The following is a 26785-nucleotide window of genomic DNA, read 5'->3' on the forward strand; positions in this document are numbered from 1 at the left end:
ACGTAGTTTTCAAACAGTAAACTCATTTTCAGAAGACTGGTTATAAATACCAGTAATAAATGAACAATAATGTGTCCCTGTTTCATTTGTTAGTCATTGTAATTTAAAATTAAATATCTTCGTTGTCTCTAGCGTCTGTCTGTACTTCTCATGCATGTGCATTTGGCATTTGCCGGAAAGAAAATCCTTTTCTTTGATTCTAGAAAGTTGATTTGTTAAATCTTTCCTTCTACAATGTATTCGAGTCGTTTTGCAGGCATTTTTAAAGGCTTTCCCATTAGGCCTATGTGCACCCTTTATTTAAGGAAGATTTATCTTTATACTGTTGGAACATCAGGTGCATCTTAAAATCCACTGGACACTTTTCCATGAAAATCAATTTGTATTCAACACCGATGCAGAGCATAATATGTACTTTAGGTTTTTATTGTAGTGCTTGTAGTGAACCCAACTAAATACTTCTCATCGGCCTATACACTATGAGTATATAAATATTGACCTGCGGCCACCGTTTATTTGATTTGTCTCTCTCCTCCTCTTTATGAGTGTCCTCAGCTATATCTTTACACTCATTACGGTTCAGGGGTGAAATGGAGCCCATGTGTGCCTCCAGCCTTAAATTGAAGCCGGTCAGGTGAGCCGTGCAACACAGCCAATGTTTACGTGATTCACAACCCAGGGGGATTCTGGAAAATGAGGATTTAGCAGTTACCATGCATCACTTAGTTGAAAGCTCTGCCAATGATTGAGCGTCTTTCAGGCTTTATTGTCAGGGGATTCCATGCTCTCACAATTACCCAATAACGGTTTGTCATTAGGTACTAAGTGCGCAATTCATACGCACAACAATTAAGACTCTACCCTTACGGCTATTGATGTTCAAACAATATAATGGAACACACACACACTTTAACATGAATAACAAAACCACAAGTAATGTCAATTTCTTGTTTCAGCCTAAGTTAACATTTACGAGTGGTTTGTAGTATTAATGCATCATATTTCCATTATAATACACTGTTTTTTTTTATGCATGCAACTGTATTCGACTGCATGAATTCACTTGATGAGTAGAATTCTTATCTTAGTATTTGCTAAAGAGAAATGTAGTTATGGAAGGGCATACAGTACCAACTTGATCTCTGGAATTTGTACGTTTAACAAGGTTGCTAAAAGAGTAGCTCAGAGATTTTTTTGTATGCATACAGTTTAGCACTTCCTGTTTCATCGCCCCAAAGTCAATGGATTTTGTGAAAGGGTTGTTGGTAAATCGGCTGAAATTTTGACTGTTGTTAACAAGACATATTTTCATGTTTTATTCTGTGACCTAAAACCGACCCTTATAACTCACTCATTCATGGCTTTATTGTGTCAACGCCAAGTTTCTTAAAGCGACTTCTTCCTTTGGCGGGGACGATAGATGTCATTGCGAATATAAATCTCACAAAAATATGCAACATTGGCAAAGATCTCTAAAAATGTGGATGGGGATTCATTCTGAAATTACTTACCAAGGACCATGTTTTTAATATAGTTTGAAAAAGTTGTTGGATTTCAGTTTAGTTTAGGTTAGTTTAGTTTAGTTTAGTTTAGTTTAGTTTAGTTTAGTTTAGTTTGGTCTTTGCCTGGCCTGGCCTGGCCTGGCCTGGCCTGGCCTGGCTTGTCTAGTCTAGTCTAGTCTAGTCTAGTCTAGTCTAGTTTAGTTTAGTTTGGTCTTGTTTAGTTTAGTTTAGTTTAGTTTAGTTTGGTCTTGTTTGTTTAGTTTAGTTTAGTTTAGTTTAGTTTAGTTTAGTTTAGTTTAGTTTAGTTTAGTTTAGTTTAGTTTAGTTTAGTTAAGTTAAGTTTAGTTTAGTTTTGTTTGGTCTTGGCCTGGCCTGGCCTGGCCTGGCCTGGCCTGGCTTGTCTAGTCTAGTTTAGTTTAGTTTAGTTTAGTTTGGTCTTGTTTAGTTTAGTTTAGTTTGGTCTTGTTTAGTTTAGTTTAGTTTAGTTTAGTCTTGTTTAGTTTAGTTTAGTTTAGTTTAGTTTAGTTTAGTTTAGTTTGGTCTTGGTCTTGGTCTTGGCCTGGGCTGGGCTGGCCTGGCCTGTCTAGTGTAGTCTAGTTTTGTTTTGTTTACTTTGGTCTTGTTTAGTTTAGATTAGTTTAGTTTAGTTTAGTTTAGTTTGGTCTTGTCTTGTCCTTTCTTGTCTAGTCTAGTCTAGTCTAGTCTAGTCTAGTTTAGTTTAGTTTAGTTTAGTTTAGTTTAGTTTGGTCTTGTCTAGTCTAGCTTAGTTTTAGTTTTGGTTTAGTTTTGTTCGGTCTTGCCCTGTCCATTCTAGTCTAGTTTAGTTTAGTTTAGTTTGGTCTTGTTTTGTCTTGTTTTGTTTTGTCTTGTCTTGTCTTGTCTTGTCTTGTTTAGTTTAGTTTAGTTTGGTCTTGTTTAGTTTAGTTTAGTTTAGTTTAGTTTAGTTTAGTTTAGTTTAGTTTAGTTTAGTTTAGTTTAGTTAAGTTAAGTTCTGTTACATTATGTTACGTTAAGTTAAGTTAAGTTAAACTAAGTCCTGTCCTTTCCTGTCCTGTCTAGTTTAGTTTTGTCTAGTCTAGTCTACTCTCGTCTGGTCTAGTTTAGTTTAGTTTAGTTTAGTTTAGTTTAGTTTAGTTTAGTTTAGTTTATGTTGGTCTTGTCTATTTTAGTTAAGTTTAGTTTAGTTTAGTTTAGTTTAGTTTGGTCTTGTCTAATTTAGTTTAGTGTAGTGTAGTGTAGTGTAGTTTAGTCTCGTCTCGTCTTGTTTATGTTAAAATACTTTTTAGTTTTCCAGCCTAAATTGCAGAGTCAACCATAAGTACGCTGTCCAAAAAAGGTATAAACTCTGATTTAGTCAATCCTGTCAGCTTGACGCGGCAATATTGGCTCAATCAATAGCTGTGGGACTGCCTGTTTCACATACCAATAACAGATGGGAGAGGTTTTGGGAAGCGTCTCATTATCTGTGTAACTTCATTTGGCCGTGCTACAGTCGTAGCTCAAAAATGTTCTACCTCGCTGGAGGGAAAAGTGTAAAGGATTGGAATGGACTTAGATTGTATCTGCAGGAGAACTGGGGAGTAAAACAAGATTATAACACTGTTTAGCATTTAAGTCAGACATGCACAGTCCTCTACATCCTAACTCCATACTGCTACAGGAGACAGCGGAACAGTGTAATATGAAGACATTACAGAGCCTGGTTATGAAATGAGCCCAATAACAAGATCATGTTGATAATAAGGATATGACAGAATTTACACAAGGAGTGTGGGTGTGTGTTCTGATCGTCCTTCCGTCAGATTCCTGTAAGAGTGTTACTACCAAATCCATCTACATAGCACAGATCAGGTTTCATGACCACTGAAGCACTTACGGTAGAGTATGTTAGGGTGCATAATATATCAGCGTGGAACGGGTACCTAACTTAAAGTGATAGTTTACCCAGAAATACAAATTCTGTCATTATTTAATCACCCTCTTGTAATTTTGAACCTTCCGCAGAACACAAAAGAAGAATGTTGTTAACCGCACAGAACCGGAACATGTTCACTTCTATTGTATAGACACAATACCATTGGGTACCGTCACTGTTCGGTTACCAACATTCTTCCAAATATCTTCTTTTTCGCTTTTTCTTTTCAGTCATACAGGTTTGAAATGACAAGACAGAATTGTGGGAGAACTATCACTTTAAAAGCAACAGCTCACCAAAAAGTGAAGTATCTGTTATTTTGTCTTACCAAACAAAGCCACTTTTCGCTTGGATGATGCCGAACGTCTCAGCTGTACAGTACAGTACAGACCAGTACAGTGAAAATTCATTAATTTAGCATTTTTTTTATTTCATAAAGTGTTATAATAATCATAATTAATAATACAAATTGTTTGTCATTAAGACTCTTCAAAATCAACTTCAATGTTTCAAATAGATTTTAATCTAACTTTTTTGGGTCCCACTGTGTGTTATCCATATATAGGTAAAGGGCACATATGTAAATGCAGAACATGAATATTCAAATCTTGTATGTGAAAAAATAGACTGTTTCCTTTCCCTAGTACTCCCAGGGTGCATGCCAGGAGGGTGATTAACTTTCTCGAGACGAAAGAAGTTTATGTCTCTTTTTTCACGGAGTGTTAAATAAACACTGTAGGTTTAAACAGTTTCGGTTCAGTTTATTATTTATATAGCACACGTAACACAACAAAAGTTGATTGCAGTGCTTTACACAGTCTAAAACTCAAAAAAAAAAGGTTTAATAGACTAGTGCAATTCCAACACTGACAGCTTAAACAACTATAGTCAAAATAACATCCAAAGAAAAGCAGTGATGACAAACAACAATTTTTCATACCAAGTTTATGAACCGTTGATTCAAGGAAAGCAATCTAAAAAACAACAATTAATGCCAGAAGTTAAATATATAGATCAAAGTGATACGTTTGGAATTGCGTGTTCATATAGGACAACAACCATATGTAGAGAAACTAAAATAAGCGTGACATGATTTTTAGCAGATAAGTGTGTCAGAGAGTTGCTCTCTAATTGCATTCCCATGAGGCAGCAAGGCAACAAAGACTGTATAAACAAGCCCTGGAATTGATCCTTGATGGATCCCTGATGGTATAGCTGTTCCACAGCAATAACTCTCAAGAAAATATAAATATAGTATGCATTTAAATATAGTATACTACAGAATCATTAGTTATACCTTTGAAGTTTTCTTGTTGTGCTGTTGTGTGTGTAGTTGCAAACAGCTGGGAGCTGGTAGGGATTAAACCCTAAAAAAGATGAGATGGAATTATGGAAGTGTGTCAGAGGGTTGGCTCATTTGAGAAGACTGTTTAGGGACCACGCATGCCCTCATTTGACGCTGAGAGAGATGTTTGGGCCTCTTGGTACCATGTGTACAGAACATATTTACACATTCACTCGTGTATTCTTCCATTGTATTTTATAATAAAAAAGTTAAACTATATAAACACACCCATTGATTTCTGGTTGTGTAATGCTTGGTTTCTTAATGACGTTCATAAGCAGGATGTTCTGTACATTATCATAACGGTTAACTTTCTATTGCTAGAGAAGGTTATAAGCTTCAAAAATATTAAAACTTCACAAGCCCATTAGCAAGCTGTTATGCGATTGATACAAGGACATAAAATGAGCATTAAGGATGGGAAGCTGTTGGAACTTGGAGTTCAGCCATAAAAAAAGATGCAGCCTTCCATCACTGGAGCTTTTGAAGGGGATTTTTGTGTGTTTATGCTGGGTTAAAGTTCATTCACAAGAACAAGGTAAGTCTCAAATTAAATATATTTATTTTTATGAAATAACAGTTTCCATGTTAACTGAAATATGGTATAAATATAGTTCCTTTTTAGGAGATTGTTTTGTTTTGTTTTGTGGAGTTGTGGACCCGATAAAATGAAACATGCAATTTAATCTGACATCCTAGTTCTTTTGAAAAGCTTAATATTTTTCCTAACACGAGAAACATTGTCAGATCATGTCATTATATAAAAGCCTGAATTATTGAGTAGAAGAATATGGGCCAATGATGTCAGAAACATTAACTGTAAATGTCTCAAGTAAATGTTCAAAGAGAAAGCATTAAATAGCTGATAACCCATGATAAAATAAGTGTACTGGAAATAAATAATACACTTATAGTCTTCATAAACAAACAATCATTTTCATAGTCAGTTAAATTTGTAATGGATACTGTGTGAATCGTGTTGTTTTAGGAATGTTGCTGTGAGGCGCCATCTATTGGACGAAGAGAATCATTACATTGACACTTTTTTGACTTTTTTGCCATAATACACAATTTTTTTACTTTATATATGAAAATATGTTTATGAATATTATAATATATACATAATATAATATATTATATATATAATTTACTTATAAATATCATATTACAAATAAACAATGTTGTCTTTATAATGGAAATCTAAGCATCACATTTGTGATTTCAGAACCAGAAAGAGCTTTATTGCCCAGTATGCTTGGACACACAACGAATTTGTTTTAGTGACAGAAGCTTCCAGTGCACATACAGGTTAGAATTTGTGGGATTGTTCCTTTGACAGTTTATTTACTGTAAAAAACTTTTATTTCAAACTACTCCAAGGCTAAAAATAATTAATTCTGTTTGGTTTTGGTTCAAAGTATTAGTAGCATATGTAGTCAATCCAACATTTTGTGAACTGCCACGAGGCTTTCTTTAAAGCTTGGCATTATTTCCAGGAATAACATTATTTTCCACATCACTCATTTGGCAGGAAACCGTCTCTTTACGTGCCAAAATGACAGTATCCTCAAATTTGTGCCATTTTATTAAAAAAAACTTTTAGGGAGAGATATAACTTTCCATAAATATGCAGAAAACAACAGTTATTTGAATTGCGAGATGCAGATTTATTGAGTGAATGCGTGTCAGCACATCTGGAGGTTATTTTGAGCCTGTGAAGACCTGCCTATTCCAGCATCTTCTTTCGGACACAGTCCCAGAACTTTAATTGAATAACAAACCAGTTGATTTTGGAACTTTGCTTCGCACCATTTCACCAGACTGACATTAGATAAGAAGGGTGGTCTTTCGGTTTTATTACATAATGCAAACTAAACTAGAGGGGAAAAGACATTCCGGGTACGTCAAGGGTAAAACATACAACATGTCTTTGATTATTATACTCTTTTTGCTGTTTGGCACAACACAAACCCAGAGAACAACTCCGGATATTATGATGCAATATTTTCAGAGACAACTTCAACAGCTGGAGGTAAGATCTTTGCTTTTAAATAGTAATCACAAGTGAATCTTTTCTTGCATTGGATATTAGGTACTATAAGACATGCAGAATTAGTTAAAGCTGAGACCAAAAGCTATATTTTAAAGTATGCATTTTTCTAAAGCATCCGTTTCTATATATACGACTTTTTCCAAGTACAACAGCCTTACAAAACAACCTTACTTAATCCTAAATTTGACCTAAACTGAATCTTTAGGTGAGGTCTGTGTGTTAAAACTAAACTAATCAAAATTACAATGAAAACTCCTAAAAGCAGTTTTGTTTTGTGTTCGTACGTGCACCTAAACAGGGACGAATGAACAGATGTGAACAGGACTTCCAGCAGTTTGGTCAGAAGATGTATGACGTGTTCAAGGAGATACACGGCCAAACCAACAAGATGAATGTGTTGAGGTCAGAGGTCAAGGGTCACGTTGATACTGTAGCTATGCGCTTGGATCGGGTGGAGAGGGATGTGGAATATCTGCAGAATAATATCCCTGAAATTGCCCATGTGGAGATTGAGGACTCGCTGCTCGAGCACCAAGTGAAAGAAGCCAAACTTAAGAAGTCGGTGATTCCCGAAGACAAGGGTAAGATTTACAGTAACTTGCAACTTTGAATGTACAGTTCACGCAGAATTTTATTAAAATGTACATTTCTGTGAAAAACAGCATTAATTAATTTCTTCCTTAAAAAAATTTGTTCCAATTAAATTGTGAAAGAGCTTCCTATAGTCGTCCACTAAGGAAAATAGTAAGAGCCTATAGTAAAGTTCCTGCATATGTAATGTTTGGGTTTAGTGGTCCAGATTCCTAAAGAAAGCTGCACAAATATAAATAGTTAAATGTCACAAATATCTTGTTTATTATAGACTGCAGTTCTGTGCTCACGGGTATCAAATCCCTTAAAATCGTAAAGAAGGCTGGCGATACCACCGGATCGTGGATGAAAGATCCAACGAAAGGTTCTGCAAAGATTTACTTTTTTAGTGGCACTACAAACAATACACTTTTGGCGTACGCCTCTTTGAAGACTTTTACCGATTATAACTCTACCAAGAACACCGAAGTTATCCATCTTCCTCTGCCTTGGTACGGAACAGGCCATGTGATCTACAGCGGCTTTGTATATTACCACCTCGCAGACACCATCAATGAGATCCTGAAGGTCCACCTCAGTAACCGCACGGTGACTGATCGGTTGTTGCTTCCTGGGGCTGGTCGAATGCCGGCATATTCCCTCAACACCAATACGCTGCTGGATCTTGCTGTTGATGAAATGGGCCTGTGGTCGATCCACGCAGACCCAGACTTTGGTGGAAACTTGGTGATCACCAAGCTAGACCACAACAGTCTGGCTGTGGAGCACACGTGGGATACCAACTGCGACAGTCGCAACGCAGAAGCATCTTTCATGATCTGTGGCGTCTTGTACGTGGTCTACAACTCTGACTATGGTGGCAGGTCCAGCATCCAATGCGTGTTTGATATTCATGATACCATCTACACCGAGAGCACCCCCGAGGTTTTCTTCCCAAAGCGTTACACCAGCCACTCCGCTTTGTGTTACCACCCACAGGACAAACAGCTGTATGCATGGGACGATGGGTATCAGACCATTTATAAGTTAGACATGAAGAAAGTTACAATGACTTAAATGTTGAACAAAATCTACATGGTAAAACACTAAGGCAGTTTTTATGCCAACAACGCTTCATTCATTTTTTGTAATCACATAAATCTGTCTGTAATAAAAAGGACCAGTTTTGCATCTGAGACTGAAACTATAAGGAAAATTGTTTGGTTTCACGACGGAACTTCCAGGAGTCTTCTAGCTTTCATGTAGCTTAGTGGTAAGAGCATTGCGTTAACAACACAAGGTTGTGGGTTCAATCCCAGGGGATTGCAAATACCTATGTAAAATGTATAGGATAAAGCAATGTAAGTCGCTTTGAATAAAAGCGTCTGCCAAATGCCTAAATGTAAATCAATGTAGTGTCTAGAATCTGAAACTGTAAAATATATGCATTACTGAAAATAAAATATGTGCATAACCACAAATATGGAAATAATTCCCGTAACGAATATCTCAAAAAGAACAACTTTAATGTTTACATTTCTAGTTAGTTGATGATATAATATTACTTGGTTTTCACTCTCACTGTAGCTTGATTTTATTTATATTATGTCATGTATGGCGATCATTCCATTCACGTTGTGTGCTTTTGTCCTAAGCCTGTAAATGTAAGTGTTTATATATCTATGTATCTGGAAGTAATTCTAAAAACTGAAAAAAACTTGCCAATGTCCCTAAACTGGTATTTTATGGTGCGCGCATGCGCAGTCGTCAGTGGATACGTGAGGAGTTTGTTTGCTGTTCTGAACTTGAACGATCTGCTCGGTAGGTGGCGCTGCTGTTCTGCTCTCTAATTTCACTTATCAAGTGATCCATAGAAACAGAGCTATTGCATATCTGAAGACAACGTTACAAAACGTACAAGAAGACTTATTAACTCTACATCCTAGCAAAACTAAATAATGTCACTTTTAATTTCTCCTGTTACCTCCTTTCAGATAAAATTGATATAAATAAAATACGTTTTAATATGCATCACATTTCTTTGGTTTGTTCGTTTCATGCAAATGTTCAGATGTAGGACACGCCCCTCGGATCACATGACAGGTGATTGGAGGAAACGTACCTTGTCAACTTACGGCTTCATTTGATGGAGCGGTGCGAACTCGCGCGCTGAATCATCAGCTGAGGGGATTTAACATCAGTCGGGTTCGGGAATTACCTTCGTTACAGGTATGTGTTATTTTACATGGATTTAACCTTTCTTTCTTGTCTAACGTACTTTAACTTTTCATTAAGCAGCACCAGTTAACTTAGTCGTGTCAACTTGATATCACGAGTAATGTCAACATAAAGTTTGTATTCAATAACAATTCAATTGTTCATCGTAGTTTATGTATAATTATACACATTTGTATGTCATCTCTGTCATTTGGCATTAAATCGTTTATTTTCAAATGCATTTGTGCATTAAACTTCCTGTAGCTCAGTGGTAAGAGCAACGCAAGGTTGTGGGTTCGATCCCAGGGGATTGCAAATACTTATGAAATTGTATAGGATAAAGCAATGTAATTCGTCTGCCGAATCTCTAAATGTAAATGTACTTCATCCCCACAGTTCTCCTGAATTGCTTTCTTTAACTACGTTTTTTAACTTCATAACGTTATAGGTTATTGAAATATACCCCCATATATAGTTTTAGTGAATTTATTGCATAAATGTTGGTTATATAGGATGGCACTCTTGTATTTATGATATACTGTATAACTAGAACAGTAAGATGGAGAACAACGATGAATAATCACTGAGCAGAAAATTCACCTCACATGTAATCGGCCGGTCAAATCCTGAAGGATCTAAACAGATAACAGGGTCATTGTGTAGGATGGACTGTCTCATGGGCCATTATCTGACTATCTTATTATTCTCCAAAATATTTAGATATTTGTTCTGCATACAGTTTTCTAATGATGAGTAAAAGGTCTCCTGATGGTGAGCATCTGCGTGCTGTGCTGTGCTGCAACTTGATGGTGACTTTGGTTCAACAAAGCTGTCTGTGAAGATCATGTGCTCTGAGGAGAGGATAAAGGCTTTTGTGTTCTTCCACTTCCTATGGCTTATGGAAACAGCATCCGATTGTATTGCTCTTTGATCTTAAAGTAACTTTTTACAGTGCTTGCTAAATTCACAGATATTGCTGTTTATTTTCAATGCATTTTAGGAAAGAGTGTGATGTCTTGGATATTTAAAGATTAATCATCTCAGAACCCTGAAGTATCATCCTGTTGGAAATGACCCTCGTCCTTTCGTAGCCGGAAAGAGGTCGTGGAAGTTAAGATGTCAGCAAACATCGCTGCCTAAAGGGGCTTAATAAACAAAAAAGCGCTACAGAATTGATTGTTTTTACAACGATGTGTTGGAAAGGTTAAACAGGAGTGAAGAGTTCAAGAAAACAGGCGCAGACGAAAGTTTGTGGTTGTGAATGATGTACAGACTTGTCTGCTGCGATTACTTTGACCTTATTTCCATAGAAGTGCACTCAAAATAACTTGATTGTCCAGTTTGACTACGTCAGTTTCATCTCTTGAATTTATCATTTTAATTTAAAATGAATTTTCTAAGTAGGCAAGTATCACATGTGATTCATAGTGGGCGTGTGCATTTCCCTGGTCCCACTATAATTATATATTTTGTTTTACAGTTGATTTCTATCTGTGCCAGGTTAGAAAATAAAAATTTTAATGTGCAGTTCTTTTTATTTACTTACTTTTTATTTAAGCCGTGTCTCCAACAGATGTGTCCATTCTAAGTTGACAGATAAACCGAACACGTGTCCTATAAAAAATTTAAAAAAGAATCTCTCGTTTGCTGTTTTATATTATAAATCTAAATATTAGTAATATAAAATAGTATATTATTAACAGTTTATTTTCTATATTTATGCTCTCTCACTTTAGGACAGATGTATGGTTTATCTGTTAACTACCCAGTTGTGAATTCTCAACTATTTGTTACCTACAGTACGATTGCAACGACCTACAACACAGTATTTCTGTCTCCGTGAACTGAGCTACAGTGCTGTGTGGAGATCCAATGCAATATGCATTGGACAGTATTGATGTCAAGGACCTGTGGGATGGAGATGTGATGTTTGGCCCCATGAGCAGGGCTTTCCTGTGCCGTACAACTCGCTGACATTTCACGGGCTCCAGTACCACAGTCGAATGCACTTGCTCGGGACTGACATTTCTCTTGTTACTGTAGAGGAGCGCACCATTCAACCCAGCTGCCAGAACGCATCCGCTTCGTTGAGTAGAGCTCTGGATGGGTCGAAGGTTGAGCCCTCATCGAACTTCCAACCACCCACACGGAACTCAAGCAAGAGTCATGAATCATCCCAAGTACAACAGGCCATGCATGTAACATCAAGCCGAGGCGGAACTGGTTTGATCACTTGATGGTAATGCGTTCGGAAGTGTTACGTAGGCTCTTCGTTAATGCGACAACTTCCTCTCTGTCTCCTGCTTGTCAGGTGATCGTAGCACGTGAGGCGTATATTGCCCGGTGCAGTTGCAACTCAATACTCTTGTTATTTGAACCGGGTTTATTATAGTTTACTAAACACGTACTGTATGAAATATCCTTCATCGTGGTTGTTTTACTACGAGTTTGTGGGACAGGTTACAATTGTGAGCTATTGTCACATAAATAGTCAACTCGTTGTTTGGCACCATCAAGCTCCGGATCCTAAACAAGGAGGCGTTGTGTCAACTCCGTGCGGCATTCATTCTGGTTGTGCAACAGGTCACCTTTCTGTTGTCATTTTCGCAGGTGTTCCGTGCTTTTGTTACTCCGCCGATATACTCGAAAGACAACGTGCAGTGAAGCGATGGATGAGCAATGCCCACGCGAGATGTCGTGCTTGTCAGCTGCTTGCTGAACACACACACACGTCAGGATGGTTTAATGCAGGGTGCTGAGTGAGGATGCTAAAGCTGCCTTTGATATTCTCATATTAAGCTGTGTTGACGTGCCGGGTTTATTGGTCTGACACGTAATGCTGATGCCACTTCCTCCCCCTGCAGAAATTCTCCCCAAGGTCTTTAATAGTATGGATTAGTTGTACTCAAACTGCATAAAATGTGTGAAGGGTACCAGAAATGAGCAATTTGCTGTTGTCGTTGATTCACACTCATGTTTTCCAAACCTGCATTTGTGGTCATTTTATAACCAGAATTTTTTTGCAACTCTTGTCCTACGATAGCAAAGCGCTAAGAACAATTTTATGCTAAAGTTTATCATAAATTTAGTTCACTTGCACTTCAATAAGATTTCTGTCAGGATGGATCGAATGTGTTTAAAGTTAAAGTTCAAAATGCCGTTGGCCATAAACAAAAGTTTTTCCGACAGTGTAAATGTGATCTAGATGAAGGCTTCGGTAAATGTGAAGATTATCGCTTAGTAATAACTTCATAAATTCATTCTGTTCCTTTTGTTTGTTCTTTTTGATATCAACCGTTATTGATTTATTGATTCAATTATTCAAGAAAGTATAGTTTGATAAATTTTGGTAGGGTTTGTTTTAATGGGGTGGTTTACAGAACTGGGATTATGGTCCCAGACTAACTTAAATGTTGTAGAAGGGTCTTGATTTAAAACAAATTGCACTGGCATGTCTTAAAATATGTAGGTTTGTTTTCCTAAATTCTTCAAACTATTTTTCTTTTGTGTTCAACAGAACAACACAAAATTGTAGAATAAATCTGTCTATATGGTAGTCAGTGGTGCCCCAGAAATCGTGGTTGCATTCTTCCAAATATCTTTCTTTTGGGTTTAACCAAGCATAGAAATTAATACAGTCGAGAATTTTCATTATTAAATCTCCTTAACATAATCCCGGTCAAGGAAACCCAGTATGTTTTTAAATAAGACCCTTTCCACAGTTTCTCAAGATCAGCAAATGTGTTTTCATATGCATATTTTTCTCATTTCTTGCTGTCGTGCATTTTCTTGACACATGACATTGCAGATGGCAAGCATCAAAGAACATATATGACCCTGGATGACAAAATGGGTCAATTTTTCGAAATCTGAAAGCTTTCTATTGATATATGGTTTGTTAGGATGGGACAATATCTGGCTGAACAACAACTGTTTACAAAGCTGGAAAAATCTAAATATTGAGAAAATTGCCTTTGAAATTGTTAATCTGAGGCACTAAGGCACTCATCCACTCCACAGTTTATATACATTTATGATAGGAAATTCATCAAATATCTTCATGCAACATGATCTTTATTAATATCCTTATGATTTTTGGCTTAAAATAAAAATCTGTAATATTTACCTCTACAAGCGTATTTTTGGCGATTACTAAAAATGTTCCTGTTCTATGTAAGACTGGTATTGTTGTCCAGGGTCACATATAAGGAAACAGTTTTTGTAATTCAGTGATAAATGAGTACCTAAAGTGATACCACCTCCCAGACATGTTCATGGTCACATTTTTCTCACATTCTGGTAAAACATAACCATGGATGGTTCATCATTAACAACAGTACAGTATAGCTTTAAAATACAGGGACTTCCTGTAGTAACTATTTTGGCTAATGGAAACATCCTGGATTAAATGACGGAGAACGGTTGTTCCATCAGCACAGTTTGCATTCAGTTTACTAAACAAGACGCTGACTTGTAAGGCGCCTGACAATATTTGAAATATGTAAATATGAAATGGTATTTCAAATGTTGTTTAGCACTACTTTATACATACCACACGGAATGGCTATGGTTTTGGTAAGATAGTTTTGACTAAACTTGTCAAATGTCAATCACAAGTAAATAATGCACCAGTTGCTGTAAATCGTGTGTTTGAAGACAATCATATTTATTTTGTCTCTTAACAAACAAGCAGTGTGTACAGACTTTGCCTAAACTGGGTTTCTTAACCCCCAGACATTATTGTGGTCTTTTTTGAGCCTGTCTTGTTTAATATTATCTCATGCTCCGGCTTCACGTCTTTTAAAACTGGAAACCACCTTAGGCTGTAACTGTATCCACCACTAAAATGTCTTTTGAATTATCATTTTATTGTACTACATAATAAAGCATATAAGAAAATACTCTCTCAGGATTGATAAAAATAACTACGATCCAGAAGTTTAAATAAGTATGCTGTTGTTATTTCTGCTGCGTGTCTGTTTTTCCTGAATATTAAGCAGGTTTAAACACTACGCTAGAAATGTGCCTTTTCAAAGCCTCATGAATACCGTGGCTTAAACCGCTATGAGAAAGACATTAGAAAGATATTTAGGCTTACGACGCATGCCTTGTGCTGAACCTATGTAATTCAAGGTTTTACTGTTTACAAGTTTCTCTGTTTGTGCTGCTTATCAGAGTTTCGCAAATACAGAAGTGATCTAAGGGGTCAGGGTCTCAGTATTGTGCTGTGAGTAATGTCAGACATGTGACTCGTGTGATGTTAGTAATGAGCGAGATGGTAGAAGAGGCGCTAAGTCACCTTGTAACTCTTAAAGGACCCAGTTGTTTGCTTTTTTTTGAGGCTTTGATTATGTTTTTGGGGTGTTAAACAATTGATGTTCATTTTTTCTATTTTCAAAAAACGCTTTCTAGTTTACATATTTCAAGTCAATTGTTCACCGCTGTCCCTCTTCTCACAAAATGATTGGATTCGTTCTGGTCTATATAAAGTCCCTACTTCCCAAACGCTCTAATTGGTAAAGCTGACCAGGGCTGTCATGATTGGTTCCCCGCTTAGTGTGTGTTTGTGTGAAGATGTCCCACCCGTACCATATCAGCAAGCTTCCGCTTCTCAGGCTGTTGTGATTGGTTGGTCCCCCTCTTTGGGCACGTGTATTCATAAGCTTCGGCTTTGAGATATAAACTGTAACAATGGTGTCAACTTCACTTTATCAGTTAAAAACATGCGGATCGATCAAAGTGTAACTGCGGTCTGCTAGTGCATGTGCAAACGTCAATCTTTGATAGAGATCGATTCTACTATGGTGACACTGAACTGAGTTCCGTCAGACCGGTTATATTATTTAACACTAATAACAGAAGCGTTAGTTTTGCCATTTTATATTGGATCCGAGTTGAATAATAAAACAGGCAGATTGACCAGGAGACATTTGCAAGCAGGACTTCAGAGGAAGTTTCATAGAAGTGTTTAAGAGGTAAGCGCACACACACAAAATATCAGTGCAATACACAGAACAGCTTTCACAGCCGACGTTAAACTCATGGAAGCCGTTATTTGATCGTTGGTTATCTTAGAATGTGTGTAGCTGACTTCTTATTACCAGCTGTAGGACTGTGACGAAAGTGAAAGTAGTTTAGCGTGTAGCTCAGTCAAATGTTAACAATCCTTGATAACTTAACAATACTCCAGCGGCTCTTTCTCTTCTCTAAGGAAGGCTTCGCACATTTTTGGGCGTATTCCTGTGGGCGGAGGTTATTAGAGGCACTCGGAATAGTGACATCATGTACCCGGGAAGTAGAGGGCTGTAGTCCGATCCAGCCGTTCTCTGTAGTCCTATAAAATCAAATTCTGTTAAAGACAATATCTCACTTGGCACTAAACTTTGAGCTTTATCATTTTGCATGTATTGTTTATGCTCTTACAGCAATGTTACACACTAACTTAAGGTTGGACAAAGGGATCGCGGGGAATTTGACCTTTAACTCCATGTGATTCCGTCACACTCGAGTATCAGAAAAACATGGAGGGGGGGTGTGTTGCAGTTGGAACTCGCCAATCTGCCAGATTTATTAAGTACAATGGCACAAATGATTTATTTGAGTTACTGTAAATTCAATATTTGTTTTAAGTCATGAGATAGAAATGAAACCGTAAAACTTGTTTGGTAAGACTTGAATGGTAAACACCTCAGGCGGGTCACCTCGTCTTTAAAACCGTGCCATCTTTTAATGACCGAAAAAGTACAGAACAGCCTCACCATTATAATCAAATAAAACACGATTTCTTTTTAAGCCGTATAGCATGAAAAACAGCACACACACCCTTTTATCTTCTCGAGAAACTGGGAGTGTGCACAACGCTTGAGGTTGTACTAAATTTCCCTTTTTTTACTGGTATTAAAAAGCATGTTATCTTCTAATGAAGAGCACCAGGCTGCGCTCACCACTTCTTGTAATTTAACTGAAGGCTTATATTCTTATCAGCACCGTGATTATACAGTAGCCCTGCTGTATGTTTGAATCACGTTGTTTCAGCCACAAATAGAGTCGACACTATTATCTGGCAAAATTAACCCTTTAAGCTTCCACAGTTGTCTTTTGTGACCCGCCACATGAGTGGCATGTGTCTGTGTTGCCCAGTTACAGTGGTGGGTTAATAAAGATGATTTAACATTTACGAGGTATAAAATAAATTTGATTTATCAACACAAAAGAAGATATTTTAAGATGTGTTGGTGGTTTTGTGTCAATACAATGGAAGTCAAAAGGGGTCAATGTTGTTTGGCTACTCACGTTCTTCAAAATATCTTCTTCTTTGTTCTGCAGAAGAAAGGAAGTCATTTAGAATGACATGAGGATGTATAAATGACGAAAGACTTTTCATTTTGGGGTGAACTATCCCTTTAGATGGCTCGAGTCTATTCTTAAATGTAAATCAATTTGATTATTTAGTTTGCCGTGCGAAAATCTAATATTTGATCGCTCGCCGTGTTGTGTCGTTCGCTCAATACGTTTCCACAAAGGGTTTCTAGTAATTTAGAGCCATTGCTGTGCTTATTTGTGTGTGATTATGTGTGTGTGTGTGTGTGCCTGCATATATGATGAATGTATTACACATGCCACAAGGCATGACAATAGGGTGAAACTCGACCCTGACAGCCCTAATTATTCTCAAGTTTCCCATCACCATCGAGGCCCTTCAGGGACAGTCACCCTGCCTCGGGATATATCAATTCAAAGTCCAGCGTTAATGTATTTAAAGAGTATTTTTATACAAAAGCGTAGTTTGTATGCTTTAAATATTAAACTTGGTATAAGATGTTTCAAACCCAAGTGCGTTTTCAGTATGTAATGTCAAGTTACATTTAAGGGATAGTCCACCGGAAATAATTTACTCACCCTCTTGTCTTTACAAAGAATGTTGGTAAACGAACAACGGCGCTACCCGTTGGCTTGCATTGGTTTTGTGTCCAAGCAATATATTAGTGAATGGGCACCTCTGTTGTTCAGTAATAGTATTTGTTTTTAAAAGTATTGCACGATATCTCTGCTGGGAATTCTTTTGACTCCGCCCACAATTTCGAAATTTGTGTCATCTCGCTTTCCCAACAACTGGAAGTGTGACTTTTACTCATGATGTTGCATAATTATAATGACGCATTTTTGAATCAACCAGCAGACGCAGCCGACGCCTTGCGCCATGGCCTCAGATGCAAGTCACATGTTAGAAGCAGCCCTGGAGCAAATGGATGATATCATTGCAGGTAAGAGCGAGAATATTCATATTTTCATTCAACACATCTTAAAACGTCACAACAAACTTGGCACAGATCATTTTCTGACGTTGTAAGAAATTGGTTTGATACGCAGGAATCAATCGTATATATATAAAACTAGCACCCAAAAATGGGTTGGGAAAATGAGGTGTTCCTGTCAGTTTCCGATTGGCTGTTATTCGGGAAGTGGTGAGATAAGGATCTGCTCCAACACAATGTTTAGAATTTATCTCTTGATCTGTGCATGCTAACTCTTCTCCACCCTGCATGTGTGAATCTGATAACATGGTGTCGGAAATAGTAGAAGAACGTTGTTCAAAGGTGTATTTCATAAAGGGTATACACAGATCAAGAGATATGCAAGGAAAACATAGTGTTGTTGCAGGACTTTATTAGTGTAAGCTGGATAATAAGTAGAGATGAATAAAGACTCTACAAGGAAGAATTGTTTTTCTTTTTATTTACATACACATAAAAACATGAATATTTTCCTAATGTTTCCATGAATGGTGTTGAACTGATAATGTACAATTTTGTAAAGTACAAAGCAGATTAACAGGGAGTTTAGAGGGGGAACTCCAAACAGGGTTGGGAACAGAGAGGATGTGGGGGCTGTGTAGCCCCTTAAGCAAGCTCAGAGATTGCCAACATGATTTAACTAATAGAGGATAAATGTTTAATGTGGGAAGCCAGCAAATTAAGGCTGGGGGACGTTTGCTGTGTAAACTGGACGCCTTGCAGATGAAGGGGGCTCAGCTAACAATTGTTGTGATGGATTATAGAAATACTGTTTATCATATATCCTGCGTTTTAATAACCTGGGGTTGTATTATATTTATATTCAGGATTTTGATTTCTGGTGCTTTTTATACTTAACTCAATGTAAGCTTGTAATTTGATATAGAAATAATGCCATAAAAAAAGATTTGAAAATTGGTGCCCCATGTTTCTCATTTACAAAGCTTATTACTTATATAATATATATTAAACAATTACATGTTCATAACAAGTATAGTAGGTTGCAAACGTGTGGAGGGTGGTTTTATTTAGCAAATAAATAAATTATTGATGCACAATAAATTATCGGCCATATCGGTATCGGCCGATAATACAATTTATGCTGATATTAAAGCCGATAAATCTTAAATCATTACCTCTGGTTAAACTACTTCATCTGCACACTGCTTGCAGTTAAAATACAGTACAGTACTCTCTTTCTGACGTGATCAATCACTTACTCCTATATCAAAAAATAGCTGATGTAGATACAGTATTAATGAATGTGTAAATTATAGGAAAGAAGGCATATTGTTTAAATCAGACTGCTGTCTGAATGCTTTCTGTCTTGAGACCTGTTAGACATGTGGCTATTGAAAAAAATCAAACATCTATAATTTGTTTATTAAATATACCAGAAAAGTTTGAAGGTTAAAGAAGAGTTAACTAGTTTAAGGTAGGCTCGGTACAATTTTAAATTTATTGTTACTTCTAATTATTTTTCCAATGTTTATTTTAGGCAGAATTAGGGACGTATAGAAGGTGAGTGTGTATGGCACACTGTTGTAATTGATCAGTGGGTGTGACAGCAAAAATACAAACTAACAATGAAGATAAATCACTCTAATGCTATAATATTACACTGTGTCTATGCGACAAAAGACAATTATACCCATTATAATTATAAAATTTGTCTATGCTGGATGTGGCACAACAATCCCATTAGAACAAGCCGTGTGTTGTGTCATTTTGCGCCGGTCGGTACCGGTGTAGACACGGTGTTGCTAACCGGTTGCTTTCTCAGTTTTTGCTGTCACACCATATGACACTTGGTACGGTTTATTTGTCAACTTCCCATTTACGCGTTGAATTTTAAAACATGATGCTGTTTGGTTCATTGAAAGATTACAAAGCGTATGACTTTATTCCTGACCTAAACATTCTATACACTAAACAATGAGGCATGAACTTTCATAACAGTCTGAAGAAAAGTACAGGTCATCGGTTATAACTCCACTGGAAGTAAGAATGACGTGCCAGATGTTACATATCAATAAACCGAGGATTATCATTTAATCACTTGTGAATTTGTATGATTAGAAACCATGATTGTTTAATTATCAAATGTTATATGTGGTAAGAGACTTCATACCATGACCCTCAACATGGATATAAACTTTAAATGAGTGTCTGTCTGTCTGTCTGTTTGGTTTAAGATTGAGAGACAGAGATTTGTTGGCAGGCATGTGTGTCTCTGCAGATCTGTTTTGCTGAAGGACTCATTATTTCGAAGGATTCGTAAGAGCTCCTCGAGGGTCTTGAAATGCCTCCACCTGCTGGTGACAGCAGGAACGTCTCATTTATTACTAATGCCTTTATGAGCATTTGTTCGCTCCGTATTTAGCTTATAGTGACTATACCAGTTAGATAAATCTGCAAACAGTACTTCACAATAGAATTATATTTTTCATTATTAGGAAATGCGTTAGTTGGTTTATCGAAAACTATCGAAATATAATAGTTAATATTTTAGTTTAGTTAATAAAAGTTTTAAAGTTAATCCATTTTTTTATTTTATTAATAACTATAATAAAACAAAACATAAATTTCTTGTTTTGTCATATTTACTGATGGATTCTCAGGGTTAGGAAATCCCCTCAGGATATCGTTCTGTATCTAGCACAGCCGCCCCTTCTCCTTCATTAAAGGAACCAGTGAGGTCATTATATCCCTTCAGCCAACCAAGAAACATGCGCCTGAATGCACAATTTGTGTGCATTTATACATTAAATAGTGTTCCAGATTTTTTCCATGCATATTACACTTGTTTCAGGCCGCCAGTTTTCATTTACTTTGCATTTAAAGCTGAGGTCAGTTTGGGTTAAGAAGTATTTTAGTTAAAGAAAATCTTGTCATACTATTTTTCACAAAGCCATTCATAGGTTGAATTCCCTGAAAAGTGTAAACACAAAACATTGCTGTGTTTGTTTATCGATCAACGGTGGTGCAGACATAATGACCCACTTCTTCTTTAAAATGTAATTGCGAAGCTTAACAAAACCCTACATCACCGGACTTTGTGCCATTTACAATAATGGAAAATGGTGCGAAATTCTGGCAATCATAAAGGATAAAAAATGACATTTATCCAGTGTCAACCATCTTGCTGTCTTCTAAGTGTTGACTCTGGCGTAAACTGACGGATCGATGTCATCAGATGCTTTTAACATAGTGTTATAGAATCCTGATGGTTTCCAGATGTCTTCTAAATTTCTTATTCCTCAGTGCTAGTATCCAGATGGAGACGGTTGGATGTGTTGTAGTGCTGGATGATGGAGGCGACACGTGGCCGCAGTGGCGTGGGTGATGTCTAATATGATGTGATGATGTATGACATGGCGTGATGGTCCATCTCCTCTGCTCTTCTTCTTTCTGTGTTCTGCCTCTTTAAGACACTATTTGCTTTTGATATCAGACTATTCCTTAAGCACCTGATCCATATGGAAAACGGATGACATTTATTTGATTTCTGGGCTTTAATGGAAATTTCAAGGCGTAAAATAATACAGGTTTATTCATCTACTGTACTTTGTGTTTTTTATGGTATTGTTCTTCCAGATCGAAACTTATGTCCCACATGAGCACCCAGGTGTGTCCGGACCATAAATCCCCAATTCTTCACAGTTTTGTAATAAGTCTGTTTTGTTTTTCCACAGGCTCTAAGGCTGCGGTTCAGTACAGTAATGGGCTGTATGATCTGGGTTCTCCCATGAGCGTCGGGCCGCTTCAGGTTCTGCAGTTGGCTGAGGAACTGCGACTGGCTCTGGAGCTGCAGGCCGGAGAGGAGGGCCGTACCTCGCTGCGCTCCCAGCTGCCTTGCAGCACCGCGCAGACCCTTATGAACTGGCTGGAAAGGGGATCGGTAAGCAGCATTGACGGGTGACGTGACATGATTATGGATTACGTGTGGCATCATTTACTGATTCAGAAAATTATTTCCAGTGTGTTTTGCCACTAATTTACCAGGGTAACTATTTATACCAAAATGTTTCAGGTCAGCTTATTCACCCTTAGCTTTGAAGTTACCGCCAATAATTACACGTGGAGGTTTGATTATTAATGTCTGTTCAGTCTGGTCCTGGATCCTCAAGTTACAGTCAACATAAAGAGATAAAGCGACTTCTTTTTGGCAATGTTTACACACAGAATGACACACATGTGCGATTTTTGCTTAGTACTTTTGTCTTGCTTCCCAGTATAAATATCATATACGGATAGTTCAAAGGAAAAAAATTCAGTTATTTATTCATCCTCATGTTATTTCAACTTTTTTAGATTTTTCTTTCTTCTGCAGGACACAATTTTTGAAGAATGTTGGAAACCAATCAACATTTACCCCCATTGACTTCCACTGTATTGAGCAAAATTGTCATTTTTGTATAAGCTAGTTATTTTCTCACCCCACTGCAAGATATTTTTGTAATGTTTCAAGCCTAAATTCACTTATCTTTTATCATTTGGATTGGATTCAATTTATTGTCATTACACATGTACAAGTACAATGCAACGAAATGTATCAAGAAGGAAATACAGTTCCTGAAAACGAGACTCTCATATACATATCAACATATTTGAGAATCATAAACAAGATTCTCTTATACATATATCTTGATTTAATATTTTGTTACTGGATAATACTATTTGTACTAAAAGACTAAAATTCTAAGCAAGAAATTATTTTGCTGTGTGATAAAATAACACCTTGGTATTGTTTGACATGTTTTTACTAAACATCTTGATACAATTACGATGAAACCTTTAAGCAACATAGACATGAAATATTTAGACTTTTCAGTATCTTTTCCCATCATCCCCTGAGTGACTTTCTGACCTGGCGTTTGTGTGCATATGCGTATATGTTGCTCGAAAAAGACTTTTGATCTCCTTGCAGACATTCGTAGGTGCTGCGCTTCCTGCCTCCCTCTCTTCACTTTTTCTGAAATATTTTGAACTAGATTGTTTTCTCCTAGCTCACTCAGCTCTGTCTCTCTTGCTGTGCAAAAATACAGTTCGGTCCCCTTTAGCCAGAATTAGTCATCTTGTGTCTCCTGGAAAAGTCGGGAAATTTCTTTTTGCCGAAAACAATCACAAGACTCATTTATTTTGGTATTTAAACGAAAAATGCTTCCACATGATTCTGGTCAGCTGCCTGCCCTCATTCGCTGGTCAACGGACACAGAAAAACAGTGTTGTAAGCAACCTGTTGGCGGAGCTCGAAGATCAATCAGCTGTTTTGTTTTTGTGGGGTAGAGGGGTGGGTTAAAACCTTAGACACACACGCTCGCGTCCCTCTGAACTCCTCTCTGAGCAAGATCAAACGCACGTGGTTGCTAATTACAGCTGGTAAAAACAGCGCAGGAAATGCGATCACGATAGCAAGACTCCAGCATTAGAGAGGCTGTATTCCACTTTGTTCTTACATGTCAAATCTGGCCTGTGTTTACGCATGATGATGCTTGTTGACGGCACTGCAGCATGGATGGAATGTTGGCGACGGCTGCAGAATAGAGATAAGAATGGCGGGTTCATCTTATTACTGATCTGAGACCTGTCTGAGGTGCACGTGCGACCGGCGTCAGTCTGATAGCATTTAAATCCATCACGGGTGGTTTATGAATGCATTTGCACATTTGTGTCTGAGTGGACCCAGCCTCACAGCTGTCAGGATCAGAGACTCCGCCAGGTGCAGCGCCGCTCTCCCAAAGCTCTTTGGATAAGTTACGTGCACTAATAGGACACATTCGCCTCTGCTTGATCTCAGGTCGCAACCTCTAATACTACTTGATAGCTCGACATAATCGTGAGTTCCCACTCGAGAGTGTGTTTTTTGGGTTGGTTTAGGGAAAGTTCCTAAGTAGCATTTGCGCACTGCACTTTGTTATAATCCAATGAAAATAGCCAGTGGTATTGCTTAACTTCAGCTGTAGATGTTTAAAGGTTCTGACAACGGTCCTCGGAGTGACCGTATCCCCACTGTATTTATGACACAAACAGGAAGTGCACAGAGCGAGACAGCCGAGTGGGAGAGGGCGTACTGGGGAATGACGTAGATGTTACTGAAAGGTTGCCGGTTTGAGACACATTTAGAGCGAGCCATGAATGTTCACCTGACTCGAGAGGAATATTTTTGCATTCTTTTATGCCTTTCTGTCCTGGATTGGTCCCTACTGTATGTGATAGATTGTTGGAGAGGAGGGGATAAAATGATACAGGTGTACGTTAACTTCTTTGGCACGTGGGACCAGTGCTACAAAGGTTTAGAGTTTTGTAGCATAGGCCAAACAGTTGTAACACAAGTGTACGTCTGTACACATTTGGACATTTGTCCATAAAATACTGTATACTATAGTGTTAACCGCAGTAAAATTCTTGTGTATTGTAGTAAATTTGAACCTTACTACAGTAAATATTTAAGTACACTTTAGTGTTTCCTACTGTTGATAAATTGACTACAAGTTAATTATTTTTCATCTGGTTCAAATTAACCAGACTCTTACACTCAAACTGTGAAATGCTCGTAAAATAAACTTTGAACAACTCTGTGGATGAAGTTCATGTGTTCATGTCCTCGTATAGATACAGACAAATCCACGAGTGTCACGCTTGTAACATGCTAAAGTGTTCAACTCATCCACTCATAGAGGCGCAGAACAAACAGAGGACATATTTAAATAGGAGAGTACCGCGTTCGCGATTCCTTCCATGTTAACCCACATCACGCAGATCATAGGGCTCTAGATAAATGCACTCGATGCAGCCGGAAACAAGTTTTAATTGCAAAAACAAAATAAAAATGAAAATAAATACTGGTACGCTATGGTTAACCTCACACACGAACAAGCACAACGACAAACGCACTTTACACAAACAAGCAGCTCTGTCTTATGCACTGGCCAAACTGTATGGCACGCGCGCTACACTTTACATTTATTCCTAGCACAGACGTAGCATGTGCAACATATACTGTATGTACAGCCCTGATAAATGTGTAGGATATTTCAACCAAAATGTAATCTTTTCATGTCATTTCAAACATGTGTGAGTTTCTTTCTTATGCAGAACACAAAAGAAGATATTTTGAAGAAAGTCGGTATCCAAACAACATTGGCCCCCATCGACTTCCATTTTATGAGCAAAAAAAGTGACATTTCTCAAAATTTCGACTTTTATGTCAAATAGAGAGAGGCAAATACAGGTTTTGAATCACTTGTGGGTAATAAATTATGACTGAATATTTTTCTTTATTTTGGGGTGAAATTTCCCTTAAAACCAAAGAATTTGTATACGAAGTCTCTGTTCTATTCAGTATCTTAAAAGTCAGCTCTGTTTGTTCATGAAAAAGAGAACTGGACGGCAGGGTGGCTTGTAAAGATATACAAACATATAGGAATGAATAAATGTCCTCCCCAGGAAACGGGGTCTTCAGTGTAATGATTTACAGTCTTGAGTAAAAACAGATGGGGCAGTGCTGAAAGGCAGTCCCTCTCTCTCTTCCTCTCCTTCCTCTCTCTCTCTCTCTCTCTCTCTCTCTCGTGCAGAAGAAGACACTCGCTTGTTTCTCTTCAGACTTGCATTTGGACATAAAGTTAATAAGAGCCACTTCCTCACCAAAGGGAAAAACCAAAAAGCTGCGATGGCGAGCCAAAGGCAGAAAGGGAGGGGACGTGTTTGTGTTAAACTGCTAAGATAGAGGAACTTGAGCATGTGAAGAGAGAGTTTCAGCTGGGAGATATAAAGGGACAGTGTTTGGTAGCGCGTAACGGGAGCGTAACCTCGTGGACATTGTTTTCCATCTGACACACACGCGCGCGCGCACACACAAAGCTTCTGTGGAGCTGGTCGGGCAGCAGACGTGGGGGGCTCGGGGCAGACGTCTGGCAATAGAAACGAGGTTTGTGCAGTTGTCTAAGTATGTTAGGAGATCCTGTTGTTAACGGCTATGTGAAACAGGCGTAGTGTGAAACCCAGAGTTAAAATCCACAGTCTCTCCCTCACTATAACGGGTAGAGATGGGCCTTCAGCATGGAAGAAGAAATTGACTTTTATAAGCATTTCACTTGGCTTAAAAAGGTGAGTTACTGTTTCTTTAAGATGTTTTCGTACTGATATCGCTTTTCTTCAATGATCTCCCTGATCGTTTTTCTTGTGGTGTTCACATAACGTACATATCTCGTATTCTATGGTTGTGGGTTCGATACTTTGCTAAATGTGTAACTTGAATAGGAGCGTTTTCACATTCAGATGTTCAATATGTTTTCACAATACAATATTTTCGAGTGCTTTGTTAGTGACGTTTAAATTAAAATATGAAGATTTTGAGCTTGGATTTTCGTCGTGCTGTTTGTTGTTGTCGTCATCTGTTTTTTATTGTACCAAAAAATCAGGCTTTGTGTTGCTGTTGGGTGTACGGCGGGCTGATTTGCAATAGTACAAAAGCGCTTTTTATCCTGTCCTTTCCAGCTTTAATCATTCTGAGCTCATGGCCTTGAATACAAACAAAAAGCTTTCATCGACATGACACTCCATACTCATAGTAAACCGAGCAGTTAAATTCAATTTGGAAGCCCATGCTCTCAGATCACCAACCTGCACACCTGTTCTTGTAGGCAGGAGGCGTTGGAAAGCCACGCTTGATGTGCTTTACAAGGTATTGTGGGATTGCGGTAAGCCGAATGTGGAGCGTGCGTGTGTACAAGGTTTCGTGAGAGGACACTTGTCACTCAAACAGGCACCGCTTCTGTTAAATGTAACCAAGCATTACATTCCAAAGAAAGAGAAATTACAGTCATTATGCCTGATGTGGAATAACAAGAAAACGAGTTGGATCTGAAATGGAGTGCATGTTGGGAG

General features: G+C 37.8%; 2 protein-coding genes across 9 annotated transcripts in view; both read left to right on the forward strand.

Annotated features, from left to right (window-relative positions):
* Window positions 1-6578: 6578 nt before the first annotated feature.
* Window positions 6579-8866, forward strand: olfml1 (olfactomedin-like 1). 2 transcript variants are annotated; one of them, XM_056740271.1, is made up of 4 exons: window positions 6579-6794; window positions 7114-7396; window positions 7678-7770; window positions 7909-8866. In XM_056740271.1, the coding sequence occupies exons 1-4, from the start codon at window positions 6627-6629 to the stop codon at window positions 8460-8462; spliced, it is 1098 nt and encodes a 365-aa protein (XP_056596249.1). In that variant the 5' UTR covers window positions 6579-6626; the 3' UTR covers window positions 8463-8866. The 2 variants fall into 2 exon arrangements, with proteins under 2 accessions (XP_056596249.1, XP_056596248.1); XM_056740270.1 differs by having other exon boundaries at window positions 7678-8866.
* A 626-nt stretch (window positions 8867-9492) lies between these two features.
* ppfibp2b (PPFIA binding protein 2b) overlaps window positions 9493-26785 on the forward strand; it is a 40784-nt gene continuing 23491 nt past the window's right edge. For 6 of the 7 annotated variants that reach the window (XM_056739683.1, XM_056739676.1, XM_056739677.1 and 3 more), the window contains exons 1-3: window positions 9493-9614; window positions 17779-17866; window positions 21592-21797. In XM_056739683.1, coding sequence (XP_056595661.1) covers window positions 17803-17866; window positions 21592-21797 — 270 coding nt within the window. In that variant the 5' untranslated portion in view covers window positions 9493-9614; window positions 17779-17802. Of the gene's footprint in view, window positions 9615-17778; window positions 17867-21591; window positions 21798-25481; window positions 26006-26785 lie in introns of those variants that run through there. The other variant, XM_056739681.1, reaches the window with a different exon arrangement.

Source organism: Triplophysa dalaica, chromosome 24 (assembly GCF_015846415.1).
Source record: "Triplophysa dalaica isolate WHDGS20190420 chromosome 24, ASM1584641v1, whole genome shotgun sequence".
Lineage (NCBI taxonomy): Eukaryota > Metazoa > Chordata > Actinopteri > Cypriniformes > Nemacheilidae > Triplophysa > Triplophysa dalaica.

What these genes read in the sequence shown, in the direction of transcription:
- olfml1 (XM_056740270.1), top strand. Translation starts at nt 6,627, where the DNA reads ATGCAAACTAAACTAGAGGGGAAAAGACATTCCGGGTACGTCAAGGGT. An exon ending in GACAACTTCAACAGCTGGAG is followed by an intron (nt 6,795 to 7,113) that starts GTAAGATCTTTG and finishes GCACCTAAACAG; the next exon opens with GGACGAATGAACAGATGTGA. An exon ending in GGTGATTCCCGAAGACAAGG is followed by an intron (nt 7,397 to 7,677) that starts GTAAGATTTACA and finishes TGTTTATTATAG; the next exon opens with ACTGCAGTTCTGTGCTCACG.